The sequence below is a fragment of the Amia ocellicauda genome, chromosome 18, assembly GCF_036373705.1.
Source record: "Amia ocellicauda isolate fAmiCal2 chromosome 18, fAmiCal2.hap1, whole genome shotgun sequence".
Lineage (NCBI taxonomy): Eukaryota > Metazoa > Chordata > Actinopteri > Amiiformes > Amiidae > Amia > Amia ocellicauda.
The window spans coordinates 19,157,706-19,173,233 of NC_089867.1; the positions used below are offsets into that span (position 1 = coordinate 19,157,706).

The window sequence follows — 15,528 nt, forward strand, 5'->3', positions numbered from 1 at the left end:
GAGACTTCCCAAAGCCATTGACTATCATCTCCTAACTCCCTGCTGGGGCTACAAGATGAAATCTAGGTTCAGGGCCTACAGTTTTTAGTCTATGAATCAAGAGGTTTGCCGACTGTTAGTTCCAAGTAATAATTTCCTGCAATCAGAGACTTGGCTCAGAGTACTTGCTGTAGGACTGGGGCTTGGAATTTAAAATTGTAATAAAAACTGAAATTAAAGTTCTTACACAAATACAGAACCAAAACTGTGGACAATATTCAAAGCTTGCCAAGTTAAGAAAGCTGAAAATATGTGTAGACTAAACAACTGGGAGAAACCTGGTTCTCCTTTCTCAGGGGAAACCTAACCCTTACACTAGCACAACACAAACCATAACCCTAGTCTAGTCTGAATGAAACCTTGACCTTTTGTTTTTAGTGTACAATTAAGCTGAACTAGTGGAAATACTACTGTAAAGCAATAAATAGAATTGTAAAATAATTCTTAGCTTCTCTTTGATCCATTCTTCACACTTATCAAAAACTTTACCCTGAAACAGCACAGTGGTACAATTACCCCTTAGGCAGGTCTGAAACAAGGCTGAGTGGTAGATGGTTTTCTTCATGGTAATCATCTTTATGGGCATTAAGTCCAATATAAGACTCGTTGCTTGGGGTGGATGATCATTAGACGATAGAATAATAAAATGACAGTTATGCAGTTATTTCATGAGGGCAAGTTACATTATGTGCTACATTTCCTTCCCATTCAATTTATAATGGCAAAGATGCCTTTACTGGACAATGCATTACTTTCCCCCCTTGGCTGAATTACTTGCATTTAACTTACATAATGAAAAATGACAAGTTTCAAAGTCTGTCAATTGATGGACATGACCGAACTTTAAAAGAGTAGTTGTTTATCATCAGTTTCAGATTGACAGATTAAATTAAGCTCCACTGATGTGCATGAAGGGAACTTAGAGGGTTGTAGCACATTCATCTGCTTGGCCATCTCCCATACAATTGTATTAGAGAATTGTACATGTACATTGTACATGCATGAAGTCATGCAGTCTTCAGTTGAGCTTTTTAGTCAGGGTTCACACAGTGCTGGGTGCATCACTGCAGCTAAAGACCGATCTGACAGGACAGACTGGGCAATTGCCAAGTCTGGATTCATGTGTGCACACTAGTGACTTTCCAAGCTGGCATCCACAACTGAACATGTCCTGAAAAGGTAAAATTGCTTCCAATACCCAAAACCCACTCAAATGCTCATCCTATTAACAATCCCCTGGTAATCAATTGCTTTACTTACTGTGCCCCGCTGACTGGCATTTTAAATTGCCTGTCAATATAAGGTACACAAAGGAGAGAGAGAAAGGCTTTGGTGCTTTACTTTAAAAATAAAATAAAAATATGGCCGATCTCCTTTGAATGTTCTAGATCCTTCTAGAACAAGGTATACAGCTGATTGTTTAAAATGAAAAGTAACAACGTAAAAACCTACCCTGCTCTGTTCAATTAAGCTGAGGTTGAAATCTCTTCCTTTAGGATTGCAGAAAGCATGAAGGCCTACAATCTATTGTATGTGAACTGCTGTCTCCTGGTAATATTGTATATTCAGTGTATATTGTATATTCATAGACTGATTTCTCCCCAATTACTTTAGCATAATTTCTTGTAATGACATGGAAAAATGGTAAAAGGAAAAAGGTTCTAAAATTCTTTATTACTTCCATTAAAAATAAAAGACCAACAAAACAAAAAAAGGTTCAAAATGTCAAAGTCTCAGAGCTCAAAATCTCATGAAGGTTTAAGTCTTTTCACCCCATGACAAGTGCCTGATCAATGTGGAACACGGGGACATCCTGTACTATTGAGCGCTCCCCAAAAACGAGAAATAAAGAAAAAATGATTCCTCCAAGAACTCTGGTCCCCTTCTGTAAAATAAGAAGTTGGTGTGAAATGAAGAAACCCATAATGGATATTTAAAAAAAGTCCCTAGTAGATGTTTGTACAACGTTTTGTTTTTTTCTACACAATGTTTGCTGGATCACTTCCAAAGACTTGGGGGAGAGAAAAAAAAGGCAAGTCTACTTTAAGGGATGTACTGAATAAAAATTAAAAAAAGACAAAAATAAAAGTTTTTGGATGTTGCCTACTTTAAATCCTGTTTCCTTGGGCTTCAACTCAAATCATACGTTTCAAGGAAAACTGGTTAAGACACGCTTCCCTATAATTGACAGCGCTCTGTCTGGGCTGATTTCATGTCTGCAATCCGAGGCATACAGGCCTCTCCCGACACTTCTTGCACAGCTGTCTCCAGCAGTTCTTTAGTCTTTCTCAAGACAGCAGAGTACAGTCTTGTCAATTCTGTGAGAGCAAGTGCGCATCCCCACAACCCTCGAGTCTGTGAAGCGCGTCCCGTCCAAGGCGCTCTGGAGCCGCGGGACCCGAGAGGACTCAGAACTTGAGGCTGAAGCCGGGCCCTGCTGCCGAGGCACCCTGGTTGGTGGTGGTGAGATGGAAACCTGTATCTTTCAAGTCATCATCCCCCTGGAGAAATTGAATAAATACATAAACACCTGCATAAATACAACTGCAAGACATAGGCAAGAGAAAGATGAGTATTTTCTGTCATTTTAAATGCATAGATCACATATGAATAAAATGATATATATATTTCAATGAAAGCACTGAAAATTAAAGTCCCTGGTGACTCAAATGTCTACACTTGTATTCATCTCCACATTTCACAGGGTGACATCGTGCACCAGCAGACATGGCATTGTACTTGGTTGAAGTTGACTTTTACATTCATACTTTCATGTCTCCAAGTACCCTTTGGTATTTCCTTTGCAATTTAAATCATAGATTAAGTTCATTAAGTCACATAAACATATAATTTGGAACTGCACATTAAAGCAACAGGCAACACCATCTGTTCTGCGTTTACTGTGTGGCCTGCGGTGTACACATAATGAACAGTCATCCATGTCACCAGTGTAGCTCTGATACAGAGATGACTTGTGGCCCGCCCCTCCCTCTCACCAGCTGAGCGTAGCCCAGGCCTCCCTCTGGGGGCCTCGGGCTGGTACCCCTCTTGACCCTCTGCTGCTCGCTCTTGGCCGGCCAGGTGGGGAACATGGAGGGCTCGATGGGCTGAGGAGTCTCCCGGAAATACTCATGCTTCAGAGCCTCCTCGGCAGATATCCTCTTGCTTGGGCAGTAGGTGAGGAACCTGGGCAGGGAATGAAGACAGCGACTTGAGATGGCACGCACAGATGCACACAACAGCACAGCAGAGACGTCTTGCCACATCAGGGCGTACGAGATCAGTGAATTACTGGACTGGAGCAAATTCAATAATTTATCATGTGTACAAAGGACTTACAGCAATAACATGTTAATAGCAAAGTTCAGAATAAAGTTGGGGGCTATCCAACTCGAGCAATAAATCAGCTCTTGAATTCTCAAGCCGATTTAAGAAAAGTTCCTAAGAGCAGTGACATTCAGTAAAGGGAAACAACTTTGCTGGAGATGGTAAACAAAGCCACACACACACACACAAACAGAAACTGAGAAAGCAGACTTTGCGTGACTGCATTGACTCTTCCAATTTCAGATGGTTTTAAACAAAGCTGCTTGAAACTGCCAAGCCAAAGGATGTTCATCCAACCACAACATGCGCTCTGCCACAGATATTGTGAGGTCGTCCCCTGCCGAGGCTCTGCGAGGACAGTTCTGGATTGCCCAGGACAAGAGCTCTCCTTCAAGGAAAGATTTATTCCACCACAACAGAAGAGCACGAGGGAGGCAGGGCTCCAGACTCTTTCCCAAACTCTCAGATGCCAGAGCCATGAAAGATGAGGTTTGCTTTAGCTCTTTACAGCACTGGAACCACACCAAAGTGCGATATTCATAGCAAGAATGTTAAAACCGCCCCCGAGATCAATACTGCTCTGACAGACTTCCACAGGAGGAGGTCTTCAAAACCAAAAATGTTTACTAAAAAGGTCAAGACTAATTGAGGACAGATGAATGAAAATGTGTAGGATTTTCTAAACAGTTTGCCTTTTGCTACGACAATCAGAGGTTTTTGCCAAAGCAATTCTAAGGGTAATGCAGAACATTAGTATCAATTAATGCAGCCCAGTTCAAAAACAGCGCACTTCCTAAAAACACTGTTTCAAGCTCCGCAAAATAAATAATATTTTTAAACTGTCTATGGCAATGAACTCTTATGTTCCATTGCATGTATATTATAATGCTTACTTGGCATTTGTTATTAGAATGTTAAAAATAACATGCATTGCGTTTGATTAAATTAGTGCAATTTTCATTGAGGAAATTCCTTTCATCTTGTTCAAGTCTGCCTAGCAAACCTTCCAAATAATTTCTCAAAAATTGGCTGCAAACCTGTCAGTGGTATTTAGTTTTAAAGGGTGTAAAACAAAAATGGTTACAGATCACCATGCTGACTCGCCAGGCCGCTGTCTGGGCTCAACACACATGCAGAATCAACAATAAATAAATCCTTCTTGACTTGTAATAACCACCAAATGACCGAAAGAGTCATCCTGAGAGTTGTAGAAATAGGGGACAGAAATGGACTGCTGGCTATTCATTATCACATTTATTCATCATGCGATTGTGCAATCAGAATTGTATGTATAGCATAAAAACACACAGCCTTAAAAAATAATCCATACTTACAATATGTCAATAACTCATCAAAACAATATATGATATAGTGTCAGTATCTACTTTTAAATTTACTTGGCTTATTGGGGGGCAGGAATTTGGCAGACTGAAATTCTGGAGGAACTTACTTGTTCATGAGATCAAAGCCCTGGTCAGAAAGCAGAGCCCCGAACCTCTTACGGAGGTTGTTGTATGGATATTCTGTGAATGTCATTTTCTTCACCGCTGGTAGCTCATTGTACCCAGGCCAAATCTTTTCACTTGGGGTTCCCAAATCCTGTAGTTATAAGAATATATATGAAAATAATAATTAAAAAAAATATACAAATAAACAAAGAAAAAGTTTTATCTAAAAGCAACCCTGTATACATCATGAAGCCAATGAATATCAACGAGATGCAATTCTCATCCTGGGGAAATTCAGGGCTGGGTTTCCCGGAGCAAAAAACGTATTTTGTTTGGAACTCTGGCAACTGAGGATCGATTCAACACTTCTGTCTATTTCAATTATTCACAATACTCAGGGAGTTTCTAAAGATCAAGAGCAGAAAACAGGGAAAAAAAAGTAATGACTTGATGATGTAATTAACAGATCAGTCAGATTGAGACCTGAGGACACTGAAGACCAAGGCAGAGAACCCTACTAACTCAAACAGCAGGTTTCATGTGCAGAAACATAACCCACACAACACTGCCACCTGGAGGAAGCATTCTTCAAATAATTACCTTAAAAATCTTGTTGATCTGGTCAATTTCAGACTTCCCAGGGAAAAGTGGCTTCTGGGTCAAGAGCTCGCCAAATATGCAGCCCACGGACCACATATCTATAGCAGTAGAATACTCCTGTACATACATAAAGGAAGGGAAGGGAAATAATAAAATTAGCTGCATTTAAAAGGCAAAAGGTAGCAAATTAAAAGTTGAACTAATTAAAAGGACTAATATTTCCTAATGTTCCTTTTCATACTTTATAGATACAAAAAACAAGAGCTTTTCATGTGGTTAGGAGGTAAACCCTGTCCTTGTCAATCTTATAAGTAGACATTGATGTCACAGCTTTGTTCTGGGTTCTCCAACGGTAGGCTCAGTCTAACTGACTTGGATTTCAAAGAAGCGCTTGCTTGGCTGTAATAACTGACACTGCCATGGCGGCAGACTGACCTTGGCTCCCAGCAGCAGCTCCGGCGCTCGGTACCACAGCGTGACCACCACAGGGGTGTAGGGCTTCAGGGGCGAGCCGTACTCCCGGGCCAGTCCAAAATCTCCCACCTGTACAGCACCAACCACAGTCTTCAGTAACACACTTCACAAAATCTCTCAGTAGATCAGAGTGCAGCTCACAGCTTTCATGAGTTTTTGGTTTAGAAACCTGGTAAAACCTGGCTAGCGATGATCGATGTGTGATATTTTATACTGAATAACAACTGAAGTATTAACTAAAATCATCTTGTTAAATTTGCTTTAAAAGTTTAATGTCTCTTTGACGGAGATGGAGCAAATTCTGATCATATCCAATGGTAAATGCAGAACATAAAAATACCTAGCTTGTGTGATGTGACATCAGGAGCTAGGCAGTACCTTCAGAATGCCCTTGTGGCTCAGCAGAAGGTTGGAGGTCTTGAGGTCGCGGTGAAGGATCCAGTTGTCATGTAGATGGCGGACCCCTCTCAGGAGCTGAATCATCAGGGTCTTCACTTCACCTGCAAGGGGGTACAACATAACCACATCACACAGGGAGAGGGAGGCTGTACAGGGGAACAGGACTGCTGCCCCAAAATAATAATAAAAATAATCAATTAAGAGAAATAAAAAGCAGGAAAGCAGTAAAACTGAGAAGAACAAAGAGGAAGGAAGAGAAAACGAGTAAAAACATTTTCCAGAAGTCATAAGTTACCTGGTAGGAAAGGTTGCTTCATGGTTTCCATCAGGCTCTTCAGGTCGTGCTCCACATAATTCATAACTATGTAAATCTTATCCATGTTACTGCCGACCACTATCTCCTGTTTTGGGGAGACAGACAAAAAAAACCCATCCATAAGCATGCACCTGCAGTGTTGCAGGAATGTCATAATGCCAAATATAAAGCATTGCCACACAGGGATCTAATCATTCTGCTACCCACCCTGACGGTGACAATGTTGGTGTGCTGAGCTTTCAAGATTGTGTTGATCTCTCGGAGAGAAGTGATGGGAAACCCCTCTTTCTCCTTTTCCATTTTCAGTCTCTTCAGAGCCACGATCTCATCTGAGGAAATTTAAAATAATAATTATCATCAAACAACAAATACACTATAAGTACATATGCTGGACTTCTTCAAAACTCCTCTCTAAATAATGTCCTGTGGCACAGCATTCATGGGGAAAATATACTATTGGGAATTGTTATGCTACAGTCTTTAAGGTTTGGTACAGTGTGGTCTTGGAAGGCTGGAATCTGACTGAAAATATTCTGAGGAATCTGAAATATACCCGTCTTTTTATCTTTGGCTCTGTACACCACTCCGTAAGTCCCTTCTTCGATTCTGTTCAAACACTGAAACTCCTCCACACTGCGGCAGCCCTGTAAGTAAACCAAGAGAGTCCATCATGTGCAACACAGGCATGACACGATCAAATCTTCAAAGATATAAAAGTAAAAAAATGAAACTGACAATTACAGGATGAATGACAGAATTTGAGATTAATTGGAGTTTGAAGTCCACAACTCAAGTTGCAACTGAACCCAAGCAAGTTTGTTATTGATACATTGATATGTTAAAACCCCAAATAACATCAAAATGTTAAGCCAAAGGACTACAATCCTAGATACGATTACATAAATTAGCATAAACTGTATTATTTCCCATTATATTCAGAAAATCTGAGCTAATCAATAACATGGATACTGGATATGACTCTCAGGAATTCCCACTTCCCCATCTAAATCCATTATTGAGAGCAGACCGCTTCTAGCATCTACCTGGAGTGCGGGCAAGTATTTGGGCAGTTCCTTCTTCAGCTCTATGGGGGACATGGGCGGCGAGTCGGGGATGTAGTTCTCCTCTGGGGTGGCAGAGTGGGAGTGAGAGTGTGGGCTGGGCTCTGCCTCCACCTCCTCCGGCTCTTCCTCCTCCTCTTCCTCTTCCACACTCTCCTCCGTGTCGTGGTCGAACCGCGACTCTGGCACTGTAGCAATGGAGGGGGAGAACAAAACAATAGCCATTTTCACACTGCAGGACTCCAGCACTTATAAGCATCTTATAACATGTGCATCGTTCAGTGGCACAGAGGTCTGGAGACTCTTTATATTTCTAAGATTAAAATGATTTATGAGAGTCATTCATGTCAGAGGCATAACTTAATCTGAGGCGTGCGTTTGCTCGGTTATATTTTGGTGCATATTAATGGTACATTTCTGGAAGTCAGCTCTAGAGATGCATACAAATGTTTAATAATCATTAATAATCCTGATCTTAAAGCCTCAGAGACTGCCATGGAATTGTAAGCTTGATATTTGTTCCCTCTGCAGGATTCGCACCAGTGTGGTGCCCCATCTTACCAATAGGGACGTGGTTTCCATTCTCCCTCTCTTCCTCATACTCCTCCTCAGAATGCTCTTCCTCGCTCACATCATCTGGAAGGAATAGAAAAACATGAGAAAAAAATAAATTATCCTATACCTTAATGTCCAAATCATGGAGTATATATGATAGCTTTAGATAAGGTATTCAACCACTTATACAAAACAACATTGCAAAACCATCCAATGCATTTTGATTGAGTTGTGTTTACCTGCGCTGTGCTCGGACCCTTCAGTGTTGGTAGCCGATTCCTCCTCCTCTCCTTCAGTCTCGCTGCTGGTCTCTTCCTCCTCCTCCTCCTCCTCCTCTTCTTCTTCTTCAGAGCCCGTCCCTGACCCTGAAGGGATAAAACACATTTAAACTTGGCTGAAGAGCATCACGGTGTGAGCTGGGCACTGAGCGCTGGATTAAGTAACAACTTGAGTTGCTTAACAACTCAAAACCATTACATGCTTAGTTTTGTATTTTTTTTTTCTCAAAATCCAGAATCCTTAGTGAACAGAGGAAAAACAAAGTTCCTGGTTATGCCGAGGAGAGATTATAAGGTTACCTGATGAGGACTCTGCTGTGCTGGTCTTCCTCTCGCTGTCACTGACGTCCTGCAGGTCTGAGAGCAAGTCCCTGTCCTCTGGCCTCTCCTCTCTCACTGCTGGGAAAGAAAGACAAGCTTTGATTATTTTATCAGAACAGGGTGTATTCTTTCACTTGGAGAAAAATGTAATTGATGACATTTGTATCTGTTTAAGATGAAAGGACCGAGAATTGTGATTTTATTTGTAAACAAATTTTAAAATAGAAAAGTGGTTTTATACAGAAATGCATATTAACATATCACTGGTAAGTGGCGTTCTAAAGAATATATTGATCTGACTCTTTAATTTAAATTGATAATTGGGATTTTTGTATTATAAAATCTTTCTTTCCTTGATTTATGTATTTGTTTTTAAAGTCTAGTTTGTTGCCCAGGTGATTTGAGGACCCACAGTCCCGCGGTGTTAGAGGCGTGTCTCACCAATCCTGCGGCTGTCGCTCGGCTCCGGTCTCTCACGCTGCGGCCGACTGGGGCTGCGGCTCCGGTGGCTCTGCTTGGCCTTCTCTCCATACTCCTCCTTCAGCCCGCGGTGATGGGACACAACTGTCGGATCAACAAACATTAAAAACAAAAACGTATGAAAAGATACATATTCACATCTGATCAGCAAAGCTGGATTTCTCTCTTTGTAAGAGAAATGCTTTCAGTTGAACTTAGAATTAAGAACTATAATGAAGAGCTTTCGGTTTTTAAAGTAGCTGGTAAATAGATTTCATGAAGTTTGTAATTTAGTTATTTTTTTCTTTCCATTTCAAAAACTATACATTTCACAAGAACATAGAGGCAACTTATGTTTGATTCTAGTTCCACACATTACACAAATTTACGTACATTTTTCTGACAATGCCTAGAACTGGCAAGTCTAAACATCTAGAGGTCCACTACAGAATCCCCCACCGGTTTTAAGTCTGACTTCTGACCTTCTCTGCGGGCCTCGCGCTCTTTGCGCCGCTCCTCGGCCCTCCTCTCCCGTTCCTTCTGCTCCCTCTGTTCCCTCTGCTCCTTCTGCTGCTGTTCTCTCATCTTCCTATCCCTCTCCCGCTGGCGCTCCAGCTGCTCCAGCCTGTCCCTGAACACCGGGGGAGACGGGGGCAGCCTGTCAGGATTTCTTCAAAAACCCCACCCACTCTGTTAATCTCAGGGAAATCGCCAGAGCGGACTGTAACAGCAGTGATAACACGCAGCCCTGACGCTTGTAGTGGCAGAGGCTGGGGGATCACAGAGGCAACAGGGATGACAACAGAGACTCCCACTGCTTCAGGTTCTGAAAATTTCATTTTTATTTGGACTAATACAGATTTGCACCGAAGGAATTGGATCAGATGTATGCATTTGCACTGGAACAATTTGGAAGAGTTTGCTGCTGTTAAAATCAGACAGCGATCAGATTGCTATTCAATGGGAATCTTATTGCCATTCCTAAGTAATCCAGTACAAGAACAGTGGGTTCTACTTAGATTTTTAACTGACACACATGCTAATATCAGTAGTACTGTGCAGACATTTCAAGACTAAACAAAAACAAATACATAAACTAAAAATGACACCTCAATATTATGTTTTTTTTTCTTTACATAGTGTTTTTGATTTCAAAGCCAGTGTTAAATTTAAACATGAGACATGAGCCACCTATGTGACACCTGTCCCCAGGCAGTGCGGTCACCTCTCTCTCCTGGAGTGAGCCCTGGCCAGCTCCCGGCGCTTCTGCCGTTCCCACTCCCTGCGCGCTTTATCCTGCTCCTCTCGCTGCCTCTTTCGGCGCTCATTCTCCCGCTCCTTCTCCTTGTCCTTGTCTTTGGAGCGCATGTGTTTCCCTGCTGGAAAAACAAGAACTCCTTTCAGTTACATGAAGGCCAGTCTGTGCAATTGCGTTTCCAGGCCTAACTAGATTTAATGCATTAATCAATTGATCAATAAATCAATAAGTCACCTCCGTCAGCAGAGTGGCTGCGGTGTCGTCTTTTGTCCTTCCTCTTCTCTTCTTTCCTGTGGTGAGATTTCTCTTTCCTGGCTATTTGCTGTGGGGGTTTAATGGCCAGGGATTCATCTTCTTCCCCTCTTGAAAATAATGAGAAAAAGGTAGTATGAGGTCATCAGATTAATAAGACTGAAGGTTTAACTAAAAAACAAAACAAAAACAAAAAAACATATAAGCAAAAGCATTTTAATAGATATTTTTCAAGCTTTTGTGATGAAAATGTTCGAACCTGTCAAATATCCCTATTAAATGTCACTAGTAACCATCTAATTTACTAAGCCAAGATGCCCAGGCACACACCACTTCAGTTCAAGCACATCAATATATCCAAGCCAAGTGGCCCAGCGCACAGGAAGAGGAACAGCCCGGGCGTACCTGTCTTCAGTGGAGTCTTCCCGTCTGTATGGGGAGTTCCGGATTGTTATTTCCATTCTGTGATCCCGCAACTCGCCTTCCTCCAATGAGTCTCGCTTGGAATCCCGCTCATCCGCCTAGGAAAACAGAGAAAATTAAATAAAACAAAGGGAACAGCCATAGATGGACAAATTGGCCTGACACAAAAGGCCAGGTCTCCTGTACTTAGAAAGCGTACGTTTTTAGGTCGCTTGGCGTCTGTCGTCTTCTCTTCCTGCTCTTTTCTGCGTTTCTTTTCCTGAAGGATCTCGTCCAGTGTTTTCACTTTCCAGGTGTCCTTTTCGTCCCCCATCAGCACCGGCTCACCTTGAACTGCAAAACACAGAATGTAGCTTCATATTTGTGTTTATTTTTTATAAAGGTTAATAGTTTCACACCAAGTATATAGTGTTTAATTCAATGAAAATTAAATCATTACGTTTAAACAAAAACATCAACCTTTAAAAAGTATGACTAAGATGATTTATATAGTTTATTAAGGTTAATATTTCAGTCTCATAATTATATTTTTATTTGCTGGACAATATATTCCACTGAATGAGATTTGTATGGCTTGTAACTGAGCCATTTAAAACATTGTTAAAGTTTCCTATATTCCATAAGTTTATTACTGATATGAAAGTTACAACTTGAACCCAACATATACACATAGCTAATACTGACACACATATACATACATTGCACGCATACATACACATTCTATATCATATCTTAAACTGATATACACATGATCATATGAAACTGTCCACAATGAAGCGCAACACAGACATTTAAAATTATTATTTTAAATCGCTCTCATTGACATTAGCAAAGGAGAAGCATACTTCTGATTGTATGTATGTGAGATGCGAGTGGGGGTGGGGGTGGGGGTGGGGGTGGGGGTGGGGGGGGCTTTCATTTCACCAATAAAGCAAAGCCAGCCCCCATTATCACAGCACAATTACCTGAGAAATGCTTCGTATCTTATCCATAGTCAGTACCTTCACACTTTCACTGGTAAAATAAACACAGGTGTAAAAATAGAAAAACAAAAGAAAAACACCAACCCGGATTACAGAGTGGAGCATGTGGACAAGAAACATAACAAACCCACACACAGCTGGGGATCAGGTCAGCAAGCGGGGAGAGTCAAGTTCAATATCATATACTATATAGGAACACAGATACATCCGTGTAGATTGAATGTAACTAGTGCAAGAACATATCATATAATTTTGTAAATGTTACATGAATTCGTGAATCTGAATTGTTGGTATGGCTCGAAGGCCGCACATGTCTGTCAACCAAGCTATCAGTGCATATTATGCTGGACCTGAAATAACGGGTGTTTACGACATACAAACGCTTCCTAATTTGTATCATGTTAATAACGCGATCATGTGTGTATTTTTAAAACATATTAGCAAGATATGTTATTTTGTGTTCATCTGAAACAACGAGCTCTCTACAAAACGGCATTATCGCGGTCTTGTCTGTTGTGTACATACAACGCTGAACTCAGGGTGTCGACGTTTATCATGTATAATCGGCGCATTGTAATTGTAATTAAGCAGCACATCGACACTATTTTACGCGTTTATCGACTTACAGAGAATTTAAAAAAAAGTATAAATATCACTGAACTGACCTGCAATATGCTCCCCGCACTTGGAACACAGCGTCACCGGAACGAAAAAACCCACTTCCGCTGCCCGGGCGCCTCAAATGAACGTCACTTCCTATTTTCTCCCTCTCAAAACCATAGACATGCGCTGTGAGCTGTCGCTCCGGGCTCGTCTGTTGTTTTTGTTCTGGGCTTGTTTGACACGACTGAAATCTCTCAAGATACGCGAGTTCGAGTTACGCCACTTTTGCGTGTATAAATAGCACTTTGCACTTTGTATTGCGCTTATATCTTGTAAGTGGCACTGGATAAGGGCGTCTGCTAATAAATAAATAATAATAAATAGACATCCAAGCAGGATAATCATTTTCGAAATGAGCTACTTATTCCCAATGTTTATAGAAGTAAGAGCTGGGAGCTGGATGGAGATTTTACTTAGTGTTCATATAACATTTTGTTCTAATACAATGATACAATGTTTGATTAATATAATGAAAACTTAGAAACATTAAAAATTTGATTTCAAATTGATTAAATACAGCTATTTGTCTTATCCTGTCAGAAATGTGTAACTTCCAAAATTGAAGATGGTTTAGAAAATTGTGCATTCGCTTGATCTGCACACAAGCTGCAAAGACCGCTCAACCCTGAGAGAAAGCTGCTTCAATAGACATTATAGAGCCTTTGAGAATGAGTTGTAGACGGCCTGGTAGCAGCGAGAGGTCTCAGAGCTCGGCTTCTAAGAAACCAAGGAAGGCCATAACTTTGGAGGAGAAGTTAGGCATTGTCCAACGTTATGAGAAGGGACAGAAAACCAGTGAAATTCGCCGAGCTACAGGGCATAGTGAATCAACCCTTCGTACCATAAGAGACAATTCTGCAAAGATAAAAGAGTCCTGCAAAAGTGCTACACGTTTATCTACTGCACATGTGTCTCTAACAAGAACACCCATCATGGAGAAGATGGAACGTTTGCTTATAACGTGGATTGAGCACCAAAACCAGGAGCATGTGCCTCTCTCCACCCAGGTTATTAAAGAGAAGGCTCTCGACATTTATGAGAGGCTGCAACACCAAGACCCTGAAGCCAAGCTGTTCCTTGCAAGTGCTGGATGGTTTGAGCGATTCAAAATGCGCCATGGCTTTCATAATCTGAAAGTGACTGGGGAAGGAGCGGCCGCAGATCAAATTGCTGCAGACGAATTTTCTTCACTTCTCCAAACTGCTGTTAATGAGGGAGACTATGACGCAAGGCAAGTTTTCAACATTGATGAGACTGGGCTCTTTTGGAAACGCATGCCCAGTCGCTCATTCCTCTCTGTGGAGGAGAATAGTGCACCAGGCTTCAAGGCTGCAAAAGATCAATGCACATTGCTGCTTGGAGCCAATGCAGCTGGTGACCATAAACTGAAACCTTTAATGGTTTACCATTCTGAAAACCCACATGCTCTTAAGGGCTATGCAAAAGGACATCTGCCTGTACATTGGAGAGCCAACCAGAAGGGTTGGATAACTGGGCCCATGTTTGTGGAATATTTTTCTGGTTTTCTTCACTTGGAGCTGAAGGCATATTGCGACAGGCAGAATCTCCCCTTCAAGATTCTTCTCCTTTTGGACAATTGCCCCAGACACCCAGTGAGCCTTGCCCACCTCAGTGATCACATCAAAGTGATGTTTTTGCCTCCCAACACAACGTCACTGATTCAGCCCATGGATCACGGCATTATTAAAGCTTTTAAAAGCTATTACCTGAGGAGAACCTTAAAAAAACTAGTCAACGAGACAGATTCTCAACAGAAAATTAGTGTGAAAGACGTCTGGAGGTCCTTTAATATAAAAATGGCCATTGACCTCATTGGAGAAGCCTGGGATGAAGTTCCACAGCAGTGCCTAAATGGGGTGTGGCAGAACATCTGGCCTGCTGTTGTTAATGACTTCAGAGACTTTGCTGCTGATGAAGTCCTCACTAATGCAAGGCATGAGATAGTTGAATTGGCTAGGACCGCGGGCTTTGATGAAGTCAATGAAGAAAACGTTGCCGAGCTGCTAGAGTCGCACCGGGAAGAACTCTCAAATGAAGACCTTTTAGAACTTGATAAGGAACGTGAGCAGGAGGAGTCTGTTGAAGATGAAAGACCTCAACGAATTCTCTCAGTGAAAGGCTTAGCCAAGGCAATGAAAGCAATGGACACCTTCCTAGGATACATAGATGAAAACGATCCAAATCGAGAAAGAAGTGCCAAAGTCGCAAGGAATGTGAAGGAGAGCATTGCTTGCTACACTGAAATCTTGAGAGAGAAACAGCGCTGCTCAGTGCAGTCCTTCATTAGAAGACAGGAGAGCAGCATGTTGTCTCAATTGACACAGTCCCATGCCTCCACATCTGGACTCGCCACATCTTCAAGCTGGATAGAAGTTGAAATTTCAGATTCAGATGAGTAAAAGAAATTTGAAAGTGTATTTGAAACTGAAACTTGAGAAGATTGAGAAACTTTTAATTGTTGAACTTTTTAAGTGTTAGTCAAGTTTATTCATAATTTGTAGTTTTAGTACATTTTAGATTTCTTAAAAAGATTGTTATACATAAAATGTTATTCCCTTATCTCAGCTGATAATTTTAATAGTTGTAGAGTTTGAAGTTTTTGATCAATTAACATTGTCCTTGATCTCAATTGATACTTTTAATAAGCCAGC

General features: G+C 41.3%; 2 protein-coding genes across 10 annotated transcripts; one reads left to right on the plus strand and one right to left on the minus strand.

Moving 5' to 3' along the window:
- Positions 1 to 1,694: 1,694 nt before the first annotated feature.
- On the minus strand, positions 1,695 to 12,924 carry cdk11b (cyclin dependent kinase 11B). Of its 9 annotated transcripts, none has more exons than XM_066691600.1 (21): positions 12,859 to 12,924; positions 12,176 to 12,224; positions 11,410 to 11,543; positions 11,193 to 11,308; positions 10,770 to 10,897; positions 10,503 to 10,653; positions 9,760 to 9,908; positions 9,260 to 9,382; positions 8,798 to 8,893; positions 8,459 to 8,584; positions 8,226 to 8,300; positions 7,647 to 7,852; positions 7,157 to 7,247; positions 6,811 to 6,932; positions 6,583 to 6,688; positions 6,267 to 6,388; positions 5,850 to 5,957; positions 5,415 to 5,531; positions 4,817 to 4,965; positions 3,036 to 3,225; positions 1,695 to 2,540 (listed from the first exon to the last, which is right to left on the minus strand). In XM_066691600.1, exons 3-21 carry the CDS (start codon positions 11,521 to 11,523, stop codon positions 2,448 to 2,450), a joined length of 2,382 nt encoding a protein of 793 aa, XP_066547697.1. In that variant the 5' UTR covers positions 11,524 to 11,543; positions 12,176 to 12,224; positions 12,859 to 12,924; the 3' UTR covers positions 1,695 to 2,447. The 9 variants fall into 9 exon arrangements, with proteins under 9 accessions (XP_066547697.1, XP_066547696.1, XP_066547693.1 ...); XM_066691599.1 differs by having other exon boundaries at positions 8,798 to 8,896; XM_066691596.1 differs by having other exon boundaries at positions 8,798 to 8,896; positions 9,760 to 9,947.
- An 864-nt stretch (positions 12,925 to 13,788) lies between these two features.
- On the plus strand, positions 13,789 to 15,276 carry LOC136714124 (tigger transposable element-derived protein 1-like). Its single transcript, XM_066691436.1, has one exon. It carries the CDS (start codon positions 13,789 to 13,791, stop codon positions 15,274 to 15,276), a length of 1,488 nt encoding a protein of 495 aa, XP_066547533.1.
- Positions 15,277 to 15,528: the final 252 nt, after the last annotated feature.

Excerpts from the sequence above, each read along its gene's own strand:
- cdk11b (XM_066691592.1), bottom strand. The coding sequence starts at position 11,523 with ATGGGGGACGAAAAGGACACCTGGAAAGTGAAAACACTGGACGAGATC. Across the intron at positions 9,383-9,759 it reads GCGCGAGGCCCGCAGAGAAG|TTGTGTCCCATCACCGCGGG; the intron begins GTCAGAAGTCAG and ends TTGATCCGACAG. Across the intron at positions 2,541-3,035 it reads GCCTGGGCTACGCTCAGCTG|GGGGATGATGACTTGAAAGA; the intron begins GTGAGAGGGAGG and ends CAATTTCTCCAG.
- LOC136714124 (XM_066691436.1), top strand. The coding sequence starts at position 13,789 with ATGGAGAAGATGGAACGTTTGCTTATAACGTGGATTGAGCACCAAAAC.